This window comes from Anomaloglossus baeobatrachus, chromosome 4, assembly GCF_048569485.1.
Source record: "Anomaloglossus baeobatrachus isolate aAnoBae1 chromosome 4, aAnoBae1.hap1, whole genome shotgun sequence".
In the NCBI taxonomy this organism is placed as follows: Eukaryota; Metazoa; Chordata; class Amphibia; order Anura; family Aromobatidae; genus Anomaloglossus; species Anomaloglossus baeobatrachus.
In genome coordinates, this window is record NC_134356.1 from 528076116 (window position 1) to 528099951 (window position 23836).

Consider the following 23836-nt stretch of genomic DNA (forward strand, 5'->3'; position numbering starts at 1 on the left):
GTTGCACCTGTCAATCAAATAGGAGTGCATTGCTGGAACTTTACTTGCACATATTTCTGAAATAAAATCCAATCTCTGAACAAAATGTACGGTTAAATTTAGCATCCTAGCACCATTATAGCACTGGACTTACTTTATATATGAAAATCCTGCTGGTTGGTTCCCTTTAAAGGGAATAACTCATCACACTATCTATGTGTTGTTGTCTATGTTACAAAAAAAGTTCTGCATTGTGACTCTGGCCACAGCCTCACAGATGTAAAATGACATTTCAGTTGTCTCATGAATAAAATGACAGGGAACTCCAAAAAACATATTAAATTCACACTATTCCCAAAAATGACGGTGACAGCTTCTCTCCTCCTCTCTTTACACAGTATACAAGTTCCTATGGTCCACGTTACTGTAGTAAAGCATATCTCTTAATGCTGTATAAACATATCAGGCAAAATAGCCATTCTCAAAACCCTGTTAAAAAGAAAAGAAAATGTAAAAAAAAAAAAAAAAAATCTAGTGTCAAAAAAACATGAGCAAATTAAAAGAAAAAAAAGCTCTGCCTTTAATTAAAGAAACTGGTTATAATGTAATTTAAAGTCCTAAAAATGCACCTCAGTCTTAGAAAAATCAGCATTCATAAAGGCCCATTACCTCATCCGGCAAATGAAGGACCGCCGTGATCCCATGCACATTCTCATAGATGACTGCTGGCCCTCTTTCTTCACTGTGCCCGTTTTCAAATCCAAAATCCGTCCTAAATACAGAAAAACAAAAAAAAATGTAATTATTTTTTTTCCTTCTCATTTCCTTATTAAATTAAGAAATTCAATACGTTGACTTTACAGGGATACTCGTGTTTCTGTTAGTAAGTTGTTACATGAAGCCTCTGCACCAAAGTAGAAAGACGTGAAAAGCTGCAAAAATGAATACAGTAATTGACTAGTAAATATAGTTCACTTAGTTTCTTCATTTCATCTCTTTTTACAAAATCAACTGGATACAACCAGAACTGAAAGCTATCCACTATAGCTAGGATAGAGGATCACTGATTGTTGGCGGTCCTGCGTGACATCAGCCCCATTCATTATCAATAGATAACCTGGAAGCCAAGAACTCTACGTGGCTTTTTCGAGCAGTCTCATAGTAAATGCAGTAGAGGCTCAGCAGGGACACCTCCGCTCCATTCAAGATGGGGCATTGCAGAATCAAGGTTTTGGGATCCAGAACCCTATTTTTGGAAGTGCTGGGGTCCTTGCAGTCGAACCCTACGGATAGGGGATAACTTACAATTTTGGAAATACTCCTTTAATCACAAGACATTAATAACATTAAATAAGAAATTTGCTGGGCGAAAAACCTCAAACCCAAACAGTGAATTCCCACGTCTCCTTCATATAAGGTTACATTTCAATATCAGTAATGTTAGGTCATTGGTTATTCTAATACATCTTTCCATGTCGCGGTGTTATATGCCTTTACTTAGTATTGGTCCTCTCTCTGCCACATATAAAATGATACAAAAGTTACAAAGTTCACCGCATTCTTCAAGAATTTGATGTATTAGTGTTTGTTAATTTACATAGACAGGTGATGGACAGATGAGGGTAAAGGAAATAGTGACACAGGACGTTTCGACCTATGTGGTCTTTTTCAAAAAATGTTGTTCTATTATGTTGTAGCGAGGGCGCCCCCGCGCCTGTGTCCCGGCTGATCTGTCTGTGTCCAGATCAGCTGAGACACAGGCGCGGGAGCGTCCTCCTTACAACATAATAGAGCAACATTTTTTGAAAAAGACCAAATAGGTCGAAACGTCCTGTGTCGCTATTTCCTGTACTCTCATCTGTCCATCACCTGTCTATGTAAATAAACAAACACTAATGCATGAAATTCTTGAAGAATGCGGTGAAATTTGCAATCAAGTACTACCGGGGAGTCAATATCCCATCTACCAGCACCTACATAGTTGGCTGTATGCACCCTAACTATTTTTAAAACTACATGTAAAATGTGCACATTGGTTCCTAGCAGCAGCTATGGTCTGTGCACAATACCCAAACTTGGTTGTGAAATCTCAGACTATGTCTGTTTTCTACAAGCGTGACAATATACAGTCATGACCAAAAGTGTTGGCATCCTTGAACAATCTCAAGGTTACAAGTCAATCTCCAGAGATCTTGATGTTCCTTTGTCCACAGTGCGCAACATAATCATGAAGTTTACAACCCACGGCACTGTAGCTAATCTCCCTGGACGTGGACAGCAGAGAAAAACTGATGAAAAGGTTGCAATGCAATATGGTCCAGAAAGTGCCTAAGTAGACCCAATCAAGTTCCAAATAAATTGAAGCTGTCCTGAAAATTCATGGTGCATCACCACAAACTATCCGTCGACATCTGAATGAAATGCTATATCAGGAGTCCCAGGAAGACCCCACTTCTGACAGAGACATTAAAGGGAACCTGTTACCAGATTTGTCCCCTATAAACTGTGGCCACCACCATTGAGCTCTTATATGCAATATTCTAGAATGCTGTATATAAGAGCTCAGGCCACTCTGTATAACGTAAAAACACACTTTTATTATGCTCACCTAGGGGGCGGTCCAGTTCAATGGGTGTCGCTGCTCTCCGATCTGGCGCTTCCTCTCTGTGGTGATCGCCGTCTTTCTTCTACACAGCCCAGTATGGATGACACATTCTACGTCATGCACACTGGCCAGCATTGCGGTCCTGTGCAGGCGCACTTTGATCTGCCCTGCAGAGGGCAAATCAATGTATTATAGCATGCATGCGTGGGCAGTCTTTAACCTTTTCTTGCGCCTGTGGTGGAATATATCTAAAAGGTGTAGTGAAAACCTTGAACCTACAGGTGCTTCACAGAATTATATAACGGTGAGCCATGAAAATTAAAAAATACATATCTCCCACAAACATGTTGCTTTGGACCCCAATTTTCCATTTTCACAAGAGTAACAGGAGAAAATGAACAGTACAATTTGTTGTGTTATTTCACCAAAGTATGATGATACCCCATATGCGGTTGAAAGCTGCTTTTGAGGTACAGTGCTGAGGAAGTGAAGAAGCGGGATATTGGGATACAGATTTTGCTGGAATGGTTTGTGGGTGCCATGACCCCCCCTGATAAATGACCCCCACTTTATAAACTACACCTCTGAATTATTTCATCTAGGGATACGAGCATGGTGCTGGTGAGGTCATGCACAGCGCCGACTTCACCAGCACCATGCTCGTACCCACCCATAATCTCGCGCCTGCGCATTTAGCTCACCGGCGCAAGCTAGAGCAGCTATGTTTTCTGCTCTGACCGCGATATGGCAGAGCGAAATGCGCCTGCGCGATCCAACATAACTGCACAGGCGCGAGGTTTGAAAATGCGAGGAGGATCATGACGGAGGGCGTCATCCTGTGAATCAAGAAAGGAGGACAGCGATCAGCGGCAGGAGGGGGGAAAGGAGCAGAAAGGAGTAGAAAATGAGCCTGCCCATCTGGCCAACACAGGTAATTAGCATACCTAACGGCCAAGTTTTATAAAGTTATTTTTAGGGTCTGGAAGGGGAGTCAGGGCCAAGGTGCACCTTCATAGAATGCAGCCCAGGAGCTGCAGAAGGTGACTCTTTTAGTTTAATAGGGAAAAATCTGGTGACAGGTTCCCTTTAATAAAACTAGGATCAAACTCTGCCAGTTTGATCCGAACGTCACTTTTGCGTGATCCAATTATCTGGCATGAGAGAATCACAGCATAGCTGTGGAGAAGACAGAGAACTTAATTTCTCCATCTTCTCCATTGTCTGCATCCGTGCTAATTGGACTGAACTCAGATGATGTCTGAGGGAAATTTGATGTTTCACATTCATCCATAGACTTATAGAGGTGCATGTGATCTGAATATTGGAGCCACTCACAACATGCTGCGATTGTTCTCTCATGCTGAATTGGCAAGATCTCAAAATCGCAGATCTGCATTGCCCAATTGCCCTCTTTCACATGTCCGTGTGATGTCCATTGTCACATGTACTAGAGACACGGACACACGTAGACCTATAAAAATCAATGTGTCTGCGCACACCTCTGTGTTCCATACGGCCACATGTCCGTTTTTCTCCGGTAGCACTGATGTCACATGGCCCGCACACGGATATGATCCGTGTGACATTCGTGTGGCACATACTAGAGAAAACACGTCTTTAAAATAAAATGATTTTCTATACCCACCTGTCTCCAGCGCTGCTGCCTTCGGCACTGCTGTCACTTATTTTTTAACCCGCTTATTATATTCACTGCACCGCGGACCTGGACGTAACAGCAGCACCAGAGACAGCAGTGGCGGGGACAGGTACACTACAGTTCAAAAGTTTAGGGTCACTTAGATATTTCCTTATTTTTTAAAGAAAAGCACATTTTTTTAATGAAGCTAGCATTAAATTAAACAGAGTACACTCTATAAATTGTTAATGTGGTAAATGACTATTCTAGCTGCAAACGTCTGTTTTTTAATGCAATATCTACATACGTATATAGAGGCCCATTTCCAACAACCACCACTCCAGTGTTCTAATGGGACATTGTGTTTGCTAACTGTGTTAGAAGGCTAATGGATGTTTAGAAATTCCTTTGAAAACCCTTATGCAAGTATGTTAGCACAGCTGAAAACAGTTTTGCTGATTAGAGAAGCTATAAAACTGACCTTCCTTTGAGGTAGTTGAGAATCTGGAGCATTACATTTGTTGGTTCCAATAAACTCTCAAAATGGCCAGAAAAAAAGAGAACTTTCATGTGAAACTCAACAGTCTATTCTTGTTCTTAGAAATAAAGGATATTCCATGCAAAAAATTGCCAAGAAACTGAAGATTTCCTACAACAGTGTGTTCTACTCCCTTCAGAGGAGATCACAAAAACAGGCTCTAACCAGAGTAGAAAGAGAAGTGGGAGGGCCCGCTGCACAACTGAGCAACAAGACAAGTACATTAGAGTCTCTAGTTTGAGAAATCAAAGCCCCACAGGTCCTCAACTGGCAGCTTCATTAAATAGTATCTATCCTAAACTCTGCGGCCCGCTTAATACATCTCTCCCCTCGCTATTTCCCAGCCTCGCCACTCTGCCAATCCATTCACTGGCTTCCCATCGCCCAACGACTGCAGTTCAAAAGATTAACCATGACATACAAAGCCTTCCACAACCTGTCTCCTCCCTACATCTGTGACCTCCCGGTACCTACCTGCACACAACTTTAGATCCTCACAAGATCTCCTTCTGTACTCCTCTCTTATCTCCTCTTCCCACAATCGCGTACAAGATTTCTCCCGTGCCTCCCCTATACTCTGGAGCGCTCTACCTCAGCATATCAGACTCTCCCCTACCGTGAAAAGCTTCAAGAGGAACCTGAAGACCCATCTCTTCCAATAAGCCTACAACCTACAATAAGCCAGTACACCACTGCACAACCAGTTCTGTCCTCACCTATTGTGCCATCACCCATTCCCTGTAAACTGTGAGCCCTCACGGGCAGGGTCCTCTCTCCTCCTATACCAGTCTGTTTTGTACTGTTAATGATTGTTGTATGTATACCCTCTTTCACTTGTAAAGCGCCATGGAATAAATGGCGCTATAACAATTAATAATAATAATAATAATAATAATAAATAATAATAATTGTACCCGCAAAATGCCAGTGTCAACCTCTACAGTGAAGAGGCGACTCCGGGATGCTGGCCTTCAGGGCAGAGTTGCAAAGAAAAAGCCATATCTTAGACTGGCTAATAAAAGGAAAAGATTAATACGGGCAAAAGAACACAGACATTGGACAGAGGAAGATTGGAAAAAAAGTATTATGGACAGATGAATCAAAGTTTGAGGTGTTTGGATCACACAGAAGAACATTTGTGACACGCAGAATAACTGAAAAGATGCTGGAAGAGTGCCTGACGCCATCTGTCAAGCATGGTGGAGGTAATGTGATGGTCTGGGGTTGCTTTGGTGCTGGTAAAGTGAGAGATTTGTACAAGGTAAAAGGGATTTTGAATAAGGAAGGCCATCACTCCATTTTGCAATGCCATGCCATACCCTGTGGACAGCGCTTGATTGGAGCCAATTTCATCCTACAACAGGACAATGACCCAAAGCACACCTCCAAATTATACATGAACTATTTAGGGAAGAAGCAGGCAGCTGGTATTCTATCTGTAATGGAGTGGCAGCCCAGTCACCAGATCTCAACCCTATTGAGCTGTTGTGGGAGCAGCTTGATCGTATGATACGCAAAAAGGGCCCATCAAGCCAATCCAACTTGTGAGAGGGTCTTCTGGAAGCATGGGGTGAAATATCTTTAGATTACCTCCGCAAATTAACAGCTACCGTAGAATGCCAAAGGTCTGCAAAGCTGGAATTGCTGCAAAGGAGCATTCTGTGCCAAAAGCAAAGTGTGAAGGAGAAAATTATTTCAAGTAAAAAAAAAAATCATTATTTCTAACCTTGTCAATGTCTGGACTATATTTTCTAATCATTATGCAGCTCATTTGATAAATAAAAGTATGATTTTTCATGGAAAAGAAAAAATTGTCTTGGTGAACTCAAACCTATGAACTGTAGTGTAAGTATAGTATATAATGCTGTCAGTGTGCTATCCAGATGTCCACAGATAGCACTGAACGGACACACGCACACATATATGCACCTACACCACAATATTACATTGGTCCGAGTGGTATCCGATAACGCAGTGCATAGCACTTGGTCGTGTTGTACGCACATGCCATAAAACTCCGAATGATGTGGTCACTATAATGAAGCAGCAGCATTATTCTGAACTCCATCTAGTCTCTGTCAGCAGTGTCTGTCTTTTCAGAAATGCAAAAAACTGTGGTTGACTGCTTTTATGCACCACTAAAAAGATGGACACCACCAAATCATAGGACAAACAGAGTCCAAGGTGACTATCTGCCTCATTATAGGGAATGTTCCATCAGGGGCGTTGTCTGAATCATGGATGTCAGAGATTTACAAGGAAACCCCGGTGTAAGGGCTCAACATAGAGCGTAGAATAAATGTGACCCGAACCTGACTGAGACCTCTGGGAGGAAGAATGTTCAACAGCAGGTCAAGAATTGCTTTTGTTTATTCGTACGTGTTTACCGTGTGGTATATGTGATTAGATGGCTTTATTCGTTGGGTCACTAATGACAATGAAATCAGATTTATATAGTTTATAATTTATAGTGTGTTTAGCTATTATTACACACCGAAAAATGCTTTTATTACAAAAAAAAAAAGTTTTTGCATCACCATATTTTGAGAGCTATAATTTTTCTGTATTTTTGCCGTCAGAGTCATGCAGTGGCTTGATTTTTGGGGGATGAGTTGATGTTTTTATTGGTACAATATTCGGGTACATAACATTTTTTGATTGTGGATGTGCCTGACTGTAAACTAATGAATAACATGTCTATCTATCACGCATACTCCAAACATGAGAGTGTTAATCATAAGAGATCGGTGTCCGAAAGATGTAGGATGGGAGTTGGGAATTGTTCCCCCACCAGCCTGCCTTTTTCGGAAACTGATCTGTTATGCATAAGCACTGTCATGTTTGGAGTATGTGTGATAGACAGACATGTGATTCATTAGTTTACAGTCAGGCACATCTGCACTTTGAGCAATGTACTGCCCACTGCTCTCCACACTGCAGCCTCTTATTAGATCTGGAGGATCTGTGTTTTAGATGCTATTATGGCCATTGATTGATAGATATGGGGTGCTTCAGTGAAAATTACTGCTAGAAGGCTTGGTGGGCAACATCTGGAGTTCTCCGGTCACATCATTTGTGTATTATATGATGACATATTGTTGTATAATATATGTAGTGTATTAATATTAATAAAATGTATATCATTGTGTGAATATAGCATTCTATGTGTGTTTTATGCACAGGTTCTTCTACATTCAGTTTGGAGTTTATTCCATATTGAATACAATCTTTACTAAGGAAGATGATGACTATTTAAATCTACATCATGTACTGAGATATTTTTACTCCTGCTAGTATGTGAATATTTTTACATGAAGCATAACATGTCACAAAAAAAAACAATATCAGAATACCTGGGATATATTGAAGCGTTCCAGAGTTCTTACCGCATAAAGTGACAATGGTCAGATTTGAAAAATAAGGCATGGACATGAATGTAGAGAGTGGCTCCGTCCTTAAGGGGTTAATTATTTGTAAATGTCCACGTGACTGGTCCCCATTTGTTTGTATGTAATTATTTCTCCTTGTAAAATGCATTTTAAATAAAATAATAATGTCAACTTTTGGATACTATGCAATTAAATAAAGTTCCTCTTACTATGGAATGATTCGTGTAGTCTCTCTCTTACAATCAAAGAGCGCAAGTAATGAAGAAGACCGAAGAGCTATTGAAGCAAATGCAAACTAGTTTGGAAGTTCTTTAGGGGTGGGTCAGTGAACGTCTGGTGCATCATGCTCCTTTATCACTCGCTGCCTGGCGCCACCTTCTCCTCCTCATTTAGCAGCTCCTAGATTATCAGCAAAACGCCTGACATGGCTGGAGAGGATCTGTCAATCAAGGAGAGGAAGAAACGAGGCATAGACCAATGAAGGAAGAGCTAATGCATCCACGTGTCCACAATGTGTTTCCAGGCTAATTTAAATTGCGCTACATACTGTATGTTCAGTTTTCAGCACTGATTGATTGCTCTCAGTGAAACAAAATTAAAATTTTGTAGTGGTGATACCCTTTAATGGCTAACTAAAATAAAATGATGTTACAAAGCAAGCTCAGGTCCCTTCATCAGGCATGGTATGACAAAATATCTGAAGAAACACAAATATATACACAAACAGAGCAGAGGGATGGCATAATAAAAGACATTTAAATAAACAAACACTGAGCTTAGAGAGTGAATCCTTAATTAGCTTTGATTAGTGGTGTGAACGTTTTTTTGTCCCAATATCCATGTAGGATCAAAGAGTTGGTGCCATCAGTCTCTGGAACAGACCCCTCAGATTTTGTAGTGTGTCATAAATCCTTCTGACAGGTTGAGTCTTGTGTGAACAGAGTTAAACATTGTGATAAATTTGTATTCCCAGACCCTCTGGCTCTGTGATCTGAAGTTGCCTTTTAATATGACAACTTTCATGTGGTTTATGTTGGGTCCTGAAGTACAGAAATGTTTGGCCACAGGTAAATGGGTTTTTTTGTCTGTAATTGTGTGGCGATGAGATCTCATTCTCAGCACTGGCACATCATGGTTATACAGACTGTGAGTAAACTGCCTTAGATCTCAGCTTAATTAAAGTGCCCTTAAAGTTTGTACCAAACGAGGTTTATTAATTCAGCCCTTTGATTGTCATGAATGAAGTGGAGTCTGGCACGTTTTTCTCTGTTTCAGCAAAACATATCATATTTCTCACATCTACCACAATTGTGGCCTGAAATCCAGCATTTTGTGGCTGCCCTGCTACAATACTTACTGAATAAACAATCTAAGGTTCATCAGATTAAGGCCTCATTCACACAGCCATGAAAAAAATTGTGCTGGTATCAGCAGTTTTTTGCATCGTGGGTCACTCGTGTGTCCTTTTTTCCCATCATTGTACCGTCAGTGTGTCCATTTTTCCCATCAGTGTACAGTCAGTGTGTCCATTTTTCCCATCAATGTACGGTCAGTGTGTCCATTTTTCCCATCAATGTACGGTCAGTGTGTCCATTTTTACCATCAGTGTACGGTCAGTGTGTCCATTTTTCCCATCAATGTACGGTCAGTGTGTCCATTTTTCCCATCAATGTACGGTCAGTGTGTCCATTTTTACCATCAGTGTACGGTCAGTGTGTCCATTTTTACCATCAGTGTACGGTCAGTGTGTCCATTTTTACCATCAGTGTACGGTCAGTGTGTCCATTTTTACTATCAGTGTACGGTTAGTGTGTCCATTTTTTACAATCAGTGTGTCATCAGTGTGTCCATTTTTACCATCAGTTTACGGTCTGTGTTTTCCATGGATTCATCAATAACCAAATTCTAAAGATTCCCCTACCCTACACACTAATGTCATCCGTGAGCTGCACGTGTTTTTCACGGACACATAGACTTGTACTGGCCCTTCTCCTCTGCCCTGTTGGAATAATGGGACATCTCTTTGTTTTGCAAGGACACATTGTGTAAAAGCACACCATAGATTATAATGGGTACGTGCTGCATCCATGAAAAAAGAAGGATACAACACTTATGTGACACACGGACGTCTGTTTTTCTGCTATACAAAGGTGGAGAACCCCGCATTGTCTCCCAGCTGAAATAAACATGAACAGGCAGAACCAAAAGACCCAGTCAGCTCATCCATACTTCCTGAACCACAGGGAAGATGAATTAGAGACCGGCTCTTGCCTTACAAATATCTATGTTTTATTCTGAGTCATTGCATGTTTCAGAGAGGAACGTAGTTAAAAGTGCGGGGGCAAGGTGACTAGTCCAAGAGCCAGGTCCCCACAGTCTTCTCACTGACTGCTGAGCCAGACTGACCAGTCTCTTCTTATGGCCTAAGCCACACGGCGAGAAAATCGGTGCGAGTGGAGTGCGATAAAACATCGCATTTCCACTTGGACCAATTCTAGCCTGTGTGTCAGCACACATGAGCGATTATTTTCTCAGCCCTAATCGGACCGAGAAAACAATCACAGCATGCTGCAACTGTAATGCGAGACTCTTTCTCTCGTACCCATTCAAGTGAATGGGGCGAGAAAAAAATCACACTGCACTCGCGGTACATCGGTGTACCGCCAGTGTAGTGCGAGAATGGCAATAGCTGGCTATGCAGGAGAGAGATGAGAAATCCCTCCCTCCCCTCCTGAGTGCCGGCCCGCCCCCCGCAGCTGAGGTCTGCTCGCACGAACGGACCTCAGTTGCAAGGACACACGCATGACACTCGGCTCTGCTGTACTGCCACCATGAGCCGAGTGTCATGCAAGAGGATCGCAGTAGTCCCCGTGTGGCCCCAGCCTATGTTTCAGTCTAGCTGAGCAGACAGGGAATAGTCAACAAGGACCTGCCTCTTGGACTAGTCACCTTGTCCAAAACCGCACTTTAATTGATGTTCCTCTCTGAAATCCCACAGCGTTTCAGAGTAAAACAGCTCTTTACATTACAGGATCCTGCCTCGGATTCTTGCAGTCAGTGGTTTGGGCGGCACAAATCAACTGACAGAGCTCCTTTAAGGAATTTTGCAAAGAAGCTGTGGGCTAGGCAAGCATGGGGTTAACAGCTATGGCATCTGTATGGTCAGATCAAGGTCTATAATGAGTATTGCTGTAGCATTTTGACCTATACATAAACTGATAATGTGATCTCATTTGGAGCAGTGCTATTGTGTTTGTAGCAGAGCACAGATGAGGTTTTAGAAATAAAGTTACAAAGTGGAGAAATAACAATGATCGAGTGATCGGTTCCTAGCTCTTAAAAATGATTCCCAGCTACAAAGCATCCATGTTAGTGTCCTCATATCCGTACACAGAGTAGTCTCACAGCAAAGTGGTGAACTGCTCCACCCGACATGCCGGTGGGCGCCCTCTTGTGGTGGTCACATATATTTGGTCATGGAGAGCGCATACTTTGCAAGCTTCTAAAAATAGGAATTACACCATCAAAAGTAATCTTGGAACAAAAAAAAGCTGACTTTAAAACAAAAATAGCTCTCCTCAAGCATGTGACCGGCTTCCATTATTGGATACAATTCTGTGGTTTTGTAACTTTTAGAACATACATTATGTAGCTGTTTTTTAACATATTTTCTGAATGAATCAGTGGCCAAATAATGTAAGAAGTGATCCTGTCCAGACAGAACAAGAAAAACATCTGTGTATTAAAAAAAGCACAAAAAAATATGTGCAAGGATTGATAAAGGATAAAAACAACAAAGTATAATGTGTATAGCTGATCTACAAACATATAACACAAGGGAAAACCAGTAGGGTGCGCTTAATGGGAATCTGTCAGCAGGTTTATGCTACTTAATCTGATAGCACCATGAGTTAAGGGTAAAGGCCCTTTTCCAGTCATATGGCACTTGCTGCTTGCTGTCATTTTGATACAATCACTATTTTCTTTGCTGCAGATCTAGCAGTGCATATAGAAGAGGACAAAAGTTTTTAAAGTGCAACACAGTACAAAATTGTATTCAATACACTGCAAGGGTGAACATCCAAAAGATCATAAACGCATGTTAAAAAGTATGAGTAACGGGCGACCCCCCCATATATAATAGATGGTGGAACAAAATATGACATGTTGGCTCAAAGCAATTCGATAAAACACTGCAAGTCACAGGGGAACATACAGACATTGCATGTCAAGTGGGCTATATTCATAAACATGTTAGATTCCATATATAGAATGGCATAGCATTAGACACGGCTACAAATGTAAGTCATATGATATAATTACCCACAGTCTCATGGGGACCCCTGTACAAGCAGGCTGTATAAGTAAAAGGTAGAGCCAAACACGTCAGCTGGTAGGAATAAGGGGGGGAGGCTCCATTTGAGAGGGCCCTCAGAGGAGCCTACGTACGTTTCAATTTGATAAAATCTTCATCAGGCAAGAGGCATCTCAGACCTAGCAGTGCTCAGAATGTTGAGCTCTGTATAACCCCGCCCCCACCACTGACTGGCAGCATTCTGTATTCGCTCTCTACATTGATAGAAAGCTGCTAATCAGTGGTGGGGTTACACAGAGAAGTTGACTAGGAGGCAGAAGACACATAATCCAGTAATGATAATCTCCTGCTAATAAAACACATTTTATTGAAACAGCAACACACAGCCGAGTGAGTGAAACATCATTTCAGTCAGTGTTTCTGTCCCTACATCATGATGCTCTTAAAAAAAAAAATAGCAAAAACTTTTTATAGATACTCCTTAGTGATTACTGCTTGATTGGAAACAGTCATGAGAGAATGCTTTTCCTATTGAAATGTAACTGCCATATTACACAGTAAATCGTGCACTTAGAGGGAACCTGTCATCAGTTTTTGCTCCCCCATCTGAGAGCAGCATGATATAGAGACAGAGACCCTGATTCCAGCGATGTGTCACTTTCTGAGCTGTTTACTGTCATTTTGATAAAATCTATGTATTCCCTGCTGCAGATTTAGCAGTTATACAGAGCTCATGAATAGGCTGGACAACCTGCAGCACGCCAAGTAGTCCTGTAATGATAATCTACTGCTGATTAATCAGTGATATTATCAAAATTACACAAATCAGCTCAGTAAGTGACATACCCAAGAAGGGACATGCGTAGGCTAAAAATTCCTGCCTAACCAGTTAAGTTTTCCCTATGCTACGAAGGGCTGTGACTACTCGCAAGGGTGTTGTTTCGCCTCGACTAGTCTGCCTTCTTTCTGTGCTATCACGCCCCTGTGGGTGTGATAACATGATTTTCATGAGCCGATGCCACCACCAGCTCATGGAAATCTCGCACATGAGTGCGTCTCGTTCCCGCAGAGTCACTTGGCCTCTGTAGCTGGGTGTTTTCTTCCCAGCATCAGAGGCGCATGCACATTGTAGGAAGTGCAGGAGACTTCGGATCATGCGCAGTGTACTTGTGAAGCTGAGAAGCAAACACCCGGCTACAGAGGCCAAGTGACTCTGTTGGAATGAGACACAGAGGGCAGACTAGTCGGGGCGAAACACTGCCCTTGATTTTACACAATATTATTAGACAGGGATGATTAGGCAGGGATTTTTGGCCCCTACATGTCCTTGCTGCTAGGTTAGAGGACCTGACAGGTTCCCTTTAACCCAGTTGTAGGCGAAGACAGAGGATTTCCATATACAGTTTTAATATTCGCTCTGGCAAGCTCTGAACAATCTTGGCTAAATATGCTATTCTGCACAATGTCGCTTTACATTTTTCCCTGAATTCCTATTGCTCATCTTTTTGGCAGCTGATATACGGACACATCTGATTTTATTTGGGTTTTAGTAGCTGAAGAACATATGAAATTTCAGTTCCATGTTGTGTCAATTAATTAGAAAATGATTATAAAACCAAGAATATTTGACATGAGGCTTCTGTGAACAAGTGCCAGGCTTTTCCGGTTGAGCATGTGTCTAGCACATTATCACCGCCTGCACATATTATAAAAGGTCATAGGACAGTCACTAAATACTTCTATTTCCCAGACAATACATCCCTATTTTATTTTTTCGTTTTGCTTCTGAAAAATATACATTGCACAGAGGAGTACAATTGAAATAAGGACCTTAATAAAGGTATCTAATTTGGGTAAGCTTTAAAGGCAATTTGTCAACAGGTTTTTGGTAATTATTCTCAGAGTAGCATATTATAGGGCACGAGACACTTATTATAATCATGTGTCACTTATTAGGTTGTGTGCTGTAGTTTCAATACAATCAGTGTTTTATCAGTAGGAGATTATCATTACAGGACTACCTCTTGTACAGACTAGTCATGCTCATCTCTGTAACCCCGCCCCCACCACTGATTGGCAGCTTGCTGACAAATCAGTGTACACAGGAAGCTTCCGGTCAGGGTTGTTTGCCAGGTTATACACAGGCCATAAGTCTTAGCTCTGGTAGTACATCTATATAAAACAAAATAGGTATTCTATGAAGACTATGCCAAACAGCCCAGTAAGAGATACAATCCTGGAATCAGGCTTTTTGCCCTATATGATGTTGCTCTCAGATTATATAGCAAAAACCTGCTGACAGTTGCCTAGCTTTAAAGCAGGTCCACTAAAAATAACGCCTGACAAATCACTCATATAACACTTGGAAAACTCTTGCTATTCATTTCTATTGTAATTAAACTTTGCTGTTCATATGATTTGTTTGTGCATTTTTAACTTTCTAAAGTGGTGTTCAATAATAGCTGGTGAGAAAAAAAAAAGTATATGTTAGATTATTGAAGGATATCCTAAATAAAACCTCTTCAAACTTGCACTGTTAATTCCAAAGGTTGTAAAAAATAATTCAAGTAAAAAGAAGGGAATTTTGTTACTTACCGTAAATTCCTTTTCTTCTAGCTCCAATTGGGAGACCCAGACGATTGGGTGTATAGCTACTGCCTCCGGAGGCCACACAAAGTATTACACTAAAAAGTGTAAGGCCCCTCCCCTTCTGCGTATACACCCCCCGTGGGATCACGGGCTGCTTCAGTTTTAGTGCAAAAGCAAGAAGGAGGAAAGCCAATAACTGGTTAAACAAATTCAATCCGAAGGAACATCGGAGAACTGAAACCATTCAACATGAACAACATGTGTACCCGAACAACCAAAAAACCCGAAGGAACAGGGGCGGGTGCTGGGTCTCCCAATTGGAGCTAGAAGAAAAGGAATTTACGGTAAGTAACAAAATTCCCTTCTTCTTCGGCGCTCCATTGGGAGACCCAGACGATTGGGACGTCCAAAAGCAGTCCCTGGGTGGGTAAATTAATACCTCAAGTTTGGACTGTAAAAACAGCCCTTCCCTACATGGAGGCAACCGCCGCCTGCAGGACTCTTCTACTTAGGCTGGCATGCGCCTAAGCGTAGGCATGCACCTGATAACGCTTGGTGAAGGTGTGCAGACTCGCCCAGGTAGCCGCCTGGCACACCTGCTGAGCCGTAGCCTGGTGCCGTAATGCCCAGGACGCACCCACGGCTCTGGTAGAATGGGCCTTCAGCCCTGATGGAACCGGAAGCCCAGCAGAACGGTAGGCTTCAAGGATTGGTTCCTTGATCCATCGAGCCAGGGTGGATTTGGCAGCCTGCGACCCCTTGCGCTGACCAGTGACAAGGACAAAAAGTGCATCCGATCGGCGCAGGGGCGCCGTGCGGGAAATGTAGATTCTGAGTGCTCTTCACCAGATCCAACAATGCAAATCCATTTCATATCGATGAAATGGACAAGAACAAAAGGAAGGTAAGGAGATATCCTGATTGTGATGAAAAGGGAATACCACCTTAGGGAGAAAAACTCCGGAATCGGGCGCAGCACTACGTTGTCTTGGTGAAACACCAGGAAGGGAGCTTTGGATGACCGCGCTGCTAGCTCGGACACTCTCCGAAGGGACGTGACCGCTACCAGAAATGCCACTTTCTGTGAAAGTCGAGAAAGTGAAACATCCCTCAGAGGCTCGAATGGCGGCTTCTGGAGAGCAATTAGTACCCTGGTCAGATCCCATCGGTCTAACGGCCTCAGAACGGAGGGACAATGTGACAAACCCCCTGCAGGAACGTGCGTACCTGAGGAAGTCGTGCTAGGCGCTTCTGAAAGAATACAGACAGCGCTGGAACTTATCCTTTAAGGGAGCCGAGCAACAAACCTGTTTCCCAACCCGATTGCAGGAAGGAAAGACAAGTAGGCAATGCAAATGGCCAGGGAGACAGTCTCTGAACAGAGCACTAAGGTAAGAATATCTTCCACGTCCAGTGGTAGATCTTGGCAGACGTCGGCTTCCTAGCCCGTCACATAGTGGCAATGACGTCATGAGATAATCCTGAAGACGCTAGGATCCAGGACTCAATGGCCACCCAGTCAGGTTTAGGGCCGTAGGATTCAGATGGAAAAAACGGCCCTTGGGACAGTAAGTTTGTCCGGTCTGGTAGTGCCCACGGCTGGCAGACTGTGAGATGCCACAGATCCGGGTACCACGACCTCCTCTGCCAGTCTGGGGCGACGAGGATGGCGCGGCGGCAATCGGCGCTGATCTTGCGTAGCACTCTGGGCAACAGTGCCAGAGGGGGAAACACATAGGGTAGCTGGAACTGCGACCCATCCTAAACTAAGGCGCCTGCCGCCAGAGCTCGTTGATCGTAAGACCTCACCATGAAACTCGTGACCTTGGTGTTGTGCCTAGACGCCATTAGGTCGACGTCCGGCCTCCCCCGAAGGCCCCAGATTTCCTGAAACCCGTCCGGGTGCAGAGACCATTCCCCTGCGTCCATACCCTGGCGACTGAGGAAGTCTGCTTCCCAGTTTTCTACGCCCGGGATGTGAACTGCGGATATGGTGGATGTTCTGTCTTCCACCCACATCAGAATCCGCCGGACTTCTTGGGAGGCTTGCCGACTGCGTATTCTGCCTTGGTGGTTGATGTATGCTACCGCTGTGGAGTTGTCCGACTGAACTCGGATCTGTTTGCATTCCAGCCACTGCTGGAAGGCTTGCAGGGCAAGATACACTGCTTAGATTTCCAGAACATTGATCTGAAGGGTGGACTCCTGCTGAGTCCACGTACCCTGAGCCCTGTGGTGGAGAAAGACTATTCTCCACCCTGACAGACTCACGTCTGTCGTGACCACCGTCCAGGATGGGGGGTAGGAAGGACCTTCCTTTTGACAATGAGGTGGGAAGAAGTCACCACTGAAGAGAGTCCTTGACCGTCTGAGAAAAGGAGACGTTCCTGTCTAGGGACGTCGACTTCCCATCGCTTTGGCGGAGAATGTCCCATTGAAGTGGACGCAGATGAAACTGCGCGAAAGGGACTGCCTCCATTGCTGCTACCATCTTCGCTAGGAAGTGCATGAGGCGTCTTAAGGGGTGTGACTGGCCTTGAAGGAGAGACTGCACCCCCGTCTGTAGTGAACGCTGTTTGTCCAGCGGAAGCTTCACTATCGCTGAGAGAGTATAGAACTCTATGCCAAGATATGTCAGTAATTGGGTCGGTGTCAGATTTAACTTTGAAAAGTTGATGATCCACCCGAAACTCTGGAGAGTCTCCAGCGCAACGTTCAGGCTGCGTTGGCATGCCTCTTGAGAGGGTGCGTTGACAAGTAGATCGTCCAAGTAAGGGATCACAGAGTGACCCTGAGAGTGCAGGACTGCTACCACTGCTGCCGTGACCTTGGTGAAAACCCGTGGGGCTGTCGCCAGACCTAAGGGCAGGTCTACGAACTGAAGATGCTCGTTTTCTATAACGAATCGCAGCAAACGCTGGTGCTCTGGAGCAATTGGCACGTGGAGATAAGCATCCTGATGTCTCTTGATGCCAGGAATCTCCTTGAGACCTTGAGGCAATGACGGAGCGGAGGGATTCCATCCGGAACCGCCTGGTTTACACTGCTTTTTGAGCAGTTTTAGGTCTAGAACGGAACGGAAGAGCCGTCCTTTTTTGGCACCACAACCAGATTGGAGTAAAAACCGTGACCTTGTTCCTGAAGAGGAACAGGGATTATCACTCCTTCTGCCTGCAGAAGAGCATCGGCTCGGTCGAGAGGTGGGGAAGTTCTGAAGAATCGAGCCGGAGGACGAGAACAAAACTCTATCCTGTACACGTGAGACAAAATGTCTCTCACCCACCGGTCTTTGACCTGTGGCAGCTAAATGCCGCCAAAGCGGGAGAGTCTGCCACCGACCGTGGATGCGGAGAGAGAGAGAGGGCTGAAAGTCATGAGGAAACCGCCTTGGTAGCGGTTCCTCCGGCTGCCTTCTGTGGGCGTGATTGAGCCCGCCAGGAGTCTGAGCCCCTCTGAGCCTTTTGACTCCTTTTGGACTAGGAAAATTGGGACCAGCCCGAGCCTGGAAAGGACCGAAACGTCGACTGTCCTTCCTTGGGTTTTGTTTGATCTGGGCTGGTGTAAGGAAGAATCCTTACCCTTGGCCTGTTTAATGATTTCATCCAATCGCTCAGCCAACAGTCTGTCACCAGATAATGGCAAACTGGTTAAGCCCTTTTTGGAAGCAGGAGTTGCCTTCCATTCCCTTAACCCCAAGGGTCTGCGCAAAACCACGGAGTTGGCGTATGCCACCGGCGTACAGCCCGTAGAGTCCAGGACAGCATGAATAGCGTAAGTCGCAATGCATGCGAGGTTAAGGACGCCACCTGCGGCACAGATGTACGTGTGACAGTGTCTATCTGCGCAAGACCAGCTGAAATAGCTTGGAGTGCCCATACGGCTGCGAATGCCGGAGCAACCGACACGCCGATAGCTTCACAGACAGATTTCAACCAGAGGTTCATCTGTCTGTCAATGGCATCTTTAAGTGAAGTCCCATCTTCCACTGCAACTATGGAGGATGTCGCGGTGGAGAAAAAACTTGTCTGGATAAGCGTAGTGTTTCTGGACTGCTCCTCTGAGTCAGAGAGGCCCAAAAGGTACTGAATTTACGCTTGGGATACCTGAAATGGAATTTCTCCTGCTGAAGCTGCCTCCTCCACTGGAGGGGCTGAGGGAGAAATATCCACCAGTGTATTGATGGGCGCTATGAGATCATTCACCATGGCGTCCCATTAGGAGCATCCAGAATGAAAGCGGTCTCAGGATCAGAAACCTGACCAGCTACCTTATCATACAGAGAATCCTCTCGCTGAGACCCTGACCAGTGTGTGAAGTCGAGGGTCTCTCCCAGCGAGCTCGCTTAGGCTGTCTGGGACTGTCGTCCGTGTCAGAGCCTTCAGTCTGGGATGTATGGGACCCCCTTGGAGCACGGATTAGTTCCAACTGAGGGAGACCGGGGAGCCTTGATTCAACAATGCCCTTGGTCTGAGTCACCACCCTGGACTGCAAAGTTGCTAGAATTTTGTTCATAGTCCAAGACATTTTATCAGCAAAAAAACTGCCAACTCTGTCCTCTGGACAGTTTCACAGGTGGCCCTCTCTGGGCCACCACTAGCAGAGACTCTACCCATTAGGGGTTAGTGGAACCTGCCGGTACAACAGCCTCACGTGCGGTACAGACAGGAAAGCCTGTGCCTTGGCCCCCTTGCTCTATGCTGACGACATGCTGTTGTCTCCTCAGAGCTATCTAGGGGTATATCGCCAAGAAGCGACCGTACAGCCACAAGTCTCAGCCGCGCCGCAGCCTCCAGCGCGGCAGTTTCCCACAGATAAACTCACTCAGCTAAGCTGCAGTGAGTATAGTCCAAGCGCGCAGCGCTGTTGTCCTCGGCGCACTAACACGCCCAGCAATGCTGGCGTGTGTCTGTGTATGGTCTTGCAAATAGAAGTACAAGGATAAAGTACACAAAAAAACACTGTGGCAATAGTGGGGTCAGCACCAAGGTGCTGCTTACCGCCCGCATAAGCGGGTAAGTGGTCGCCAGAATCCCTTTGCTGGGTCTCCCAGAGCCTGTGTCCGTTCTCCAGCTTAGATTGCCTGCAGGAATGGCTGCCGGCGTTCTGTGAAGAGGGGCGGGCCGTGGGCGTGCCCCAGACAAGAGCGGGAAACTGGCGTCCCCCTGTGCCCAGTGAGAGGGCTGGAGTATGTAAATAAGACTCCAGCCCTCGGCGCTGACTATTGTACAGCGTCTCTCCCCTTCCCTGACTGACAGGGCTGGGGGCGGGAACGAAACGTAACTAGGCCGCAAAAGCCGGGGACTAGATTTATAAGCGCTGCCGTCGTAAAAGCGCGGCAGCGCGAAAGTCCCCGGCGCACCACAAGTCTCAGCCGCGCCGCAGCTCCAGCAGCGGCTGGCGCGGTAGTTCCCGACACATAAACTCACTCAGCTAAGCTGCAGTGAGTAAAGCCCAAGCGCGCAGCGCTACTGTCCCCGGCGCACTAACACACCCAGCAACGCTGAAGTGTGTCTGTGCATAGACTGTACGGGGACACAGAGTACCTTAACGTTGCAGGGCCTGTCCCTGACGATACTCCGCTCCATTCCAGCAGGATCTCCGGGTCTGTGGATGGAGTCCGGCCTCAGAGCCTGGAGGCCGGTAAGATCCCACTTCACCAGAGCCCTTCAGGGGGATGGGGAAGGAAAACAGCATGTGGGCTCCAGCCTCCGTACCCGCAATGGGTACCTCAACCTTAACAAACACCGCCGACAAAAGTGGGGTGAGAAGGGAGCATGCTGGGGGCCCTAGTATGGGCCCTCTTTTCTTCCATCCGACATAGTCAGCAGCTGCTGCTGACTAAAAACAGTGGAGCTATGCGTGGATGTCTGACCTCCTTCGCACAAAGCATAAAACTGGGGCAGCCCGTGATCCCACGGGGGGTGTATACGCAGAAGGGGAGGGGCCTTACACTTTTTAGTGTAATACTTTGTGTGGCCTCCGGAGGCAGTAGCTATACACCCAATCGTCTGGGTCTCCCAATGGAGCGCCGAAGAAATACCCAAAACATTCCAAAACTTCAAAAATAGAAAAACTACTCCAAAAAAAGGAGCGTTTTCTAAACTAGTGTTTTATTAATGCCTCAAAAAAAAAAAAAGTGTGAACCTAGACTAACACTTCTTTTACAGACTCTCTTTCCAACCTTAAAGGGAACCTGTCATCAGAAATTTCGCCCAAAAGCTAAAAGATTCCCCCTCTGCAGCTCCTGGGCTGCATTCTAGGAAGGTCCCTGTTATTATTGTGCCCCATGTGAGACTAAAATAAAGCCTTTATAAAGTTCTACCTTTTTGTATGCAGCTTCTGTAAATCTGACACGGGGGCGGGCTCTCTGGCGTCCGTTATTTTGCCCCCTGGTCCTGTATGCCGCCCCCATCGCTCCTTTCCATATCTGATGCACCGCCCACTGCTCCAGCCATCCCCGCGCATGCCCAGTGCCAGTCTCACGGGACTGAGCAGTGTGACCGCTGGTGACGTGTGCGCAGGCAAGTGATTATGGACGGGACTGTGACTGTTATCAGCAAGTAAACGGCCATAATCTCGTGAGCGCGCAAACCTCTCCAGCATTCACACTGAGCTCAGTGTAGATGCTAGACTGTATGGGCTGCTTCCAGGGATGACGTCCCTTTGTCATGTGATAGTATTTCGAACACGCCCCTATCACATGACAAAGGGACGTCATCCCTGGAAGCAGCCCATACAGTCTAGCATCTACACTGAGCTCAGTGTGAATGCTGGAGAGGTTTGCGCGCTCACGAGATTATGGCCGAGTACTTGCTGATAACAGTCACAGTCCCGTCCATAATCACTTGCCTGCGCACACGTCACCAGCGGTCACACTGCTCAGTCCTGTGAGACTGGCACTGGGCATGCGCGGGGATGGCTGGAGCAGTGGGCGGTGCATCAGATATGGAAAGGAGCGATGGGGGCGGCATACAGGACCAGGAGGCAGAATAACGGACGGCAGAGAGCCCGCCCCCGTGTCAGATTTACAGAAGCTGCATACAAAAAGGTAGAACTTTATAAAGGCTTTATTTTGGTCTCACATGGGGCACAATAATAACAGGGACCTTCCTAGAATGCAGCCCAGGAGCTGCAGAGGGGGAATCTTTTAGCTTTTGGGCGAAATTTCTGATGACAGGTTCCCTTTAACTCGCAAACGTGTAAACTAATGGACCTGAAATGTGTGTCATTAAATACAATTACATAGCACATTTGTGGACAATAGATGAAGAAAGAAGCAAATAGCATTATCTAGTATATATACAGTGGAGACTAAAGCGGGCTTTACACGCTACAATATATCATACGATATGTCGTCGGGGTCACGTCGTTAGTGACGCACATCCGGCATCGTTTGACATATCGTTGCGTGTGACAGCTACGAGCTCATTTTCAAAATAACGAACGTCCTTCTGCGCGCCAGTTGTTCATTGTTCCCGAGGCAGCACACATCGCTCCGTGTGATACCGAACTGCATCTTACCTGCGTCCCGCCGGCAATGCGGAAGGAAGGAGGTAGCCGAGATGTTACGTCCCGCTCATCTCCGCCCCTCCGCTTCTATTGGCCGGCCGCTGTGTGACGTCGCTGTGACGCCAAACGTCCCTCCCCCTTCAGGAAGAGGATGTTCGCCGCCCACAGGGAGGTCGTTTGGAAGGTAAGTGCGTGTGACAGGGGGTTACAAGACTGTGCGACACAGGCAACAAATTGCCCGTGCTGCACAAACGATGGGGGCGGGTGCGATCGCACGATTAATTGCAGCATTTAAAGCAGGCTTAAAGGCCCAGTCACACACAATGACTTACCAGTGACCCCGACAACGATACGACCCGATAAGGATCGCTGGTAAGTCGCTGGGAGGTCGTTGGAGAGATGTCACACAGTCAGACCTTACCAACGATGCAGTAACGATGAGCGACCTGTATAACGATGAGCGACTTGTATAACGATCAAACACAACGGAAGGCGTCAAACACAGCGATATGAAGAAAATGGTCCGGACCATTCAGCAATGACTAGAGATCTCACAGCAGGGGCCTGATCGCTGGTAGGTGTCACACATAACGAGATCGCTGGCGAGGTCGTTGCTACGTCACAGAAACGGTGACTTAGCAACGATCTTGTTAGCGATCTCGTTGTGTGTGACGGGGCCTTAAAAGTTTTGCTTTTTTTTTTTAAAGTGTAATTACTTCTGTCTGGTTGCTGTGATAAAGTTTTCCTGGTGATTTTAGTAAACCGGAAGTAAATGGTTGTCAGCTCTAAGGATGAAAATTTTGTTTGATATTGTTTTATCCCTTTATGTGTTAGTTTTCCACATTTGCTGGGCCAAATGTTTTGCATATTTTTTTCTTGGGTAGTCTAATTTTGCCTAAATGTATTTATTTTTTGTGTGTGTTTTGTGTATAAAACATGGCAAAAACTAAAGGCCGCTTTACACGCTACGACATCACTCAAGCGATCTCGTTGGGGTCACGGAATTTGTGACGCACATCCGGCCGCTTTAGCGATGTCGTTGCGTGTGATGCCCATTAGCGATTTTGAATTGTCGCAAAAACGTTCAAAATCGCTAATCAGTGACATCACCCCCTATTCCCAATTATCGTTGCTGCTGTGTGTACAATGTAGTTCGTTGTTCCTGCGGTAGCACACATCGCTACGTGTGACACCACAGGAACAAGGAATCTCACCTTACCTGCGGCCGCCCGCAATGCGGAAGGAAGGAGGTGGGCGGAATGTTACGTCCCGCTCA

At 45.4% G+C, this 23836-nt stretch overlaps 1 protein-coding gene across 2 annotated transcripts in view; it reads right to left on the reverse strand.

Annotated features, from left to right (window-relative positions):
* ARNT2 (aryl hydrocarbon receptor nuclear translocator 2) overlaps positions 1-23836 on the reverse strand; it is a 213045-nt gene that overhangs the window by 83331 nt on the left and 105878 nt on the right. For both annotated transcript variants that reach the window (XM_075345922.1, XM_075345923.1), the window contains one exon: positions 649-751. In XM_075345922.1, coding sequence (XP_075202037.1) covers positions 649-751 — 103 coding nt within the window. The remainder of the gene's footprint in view (positions 1-648; positions 752-23836) is intronic.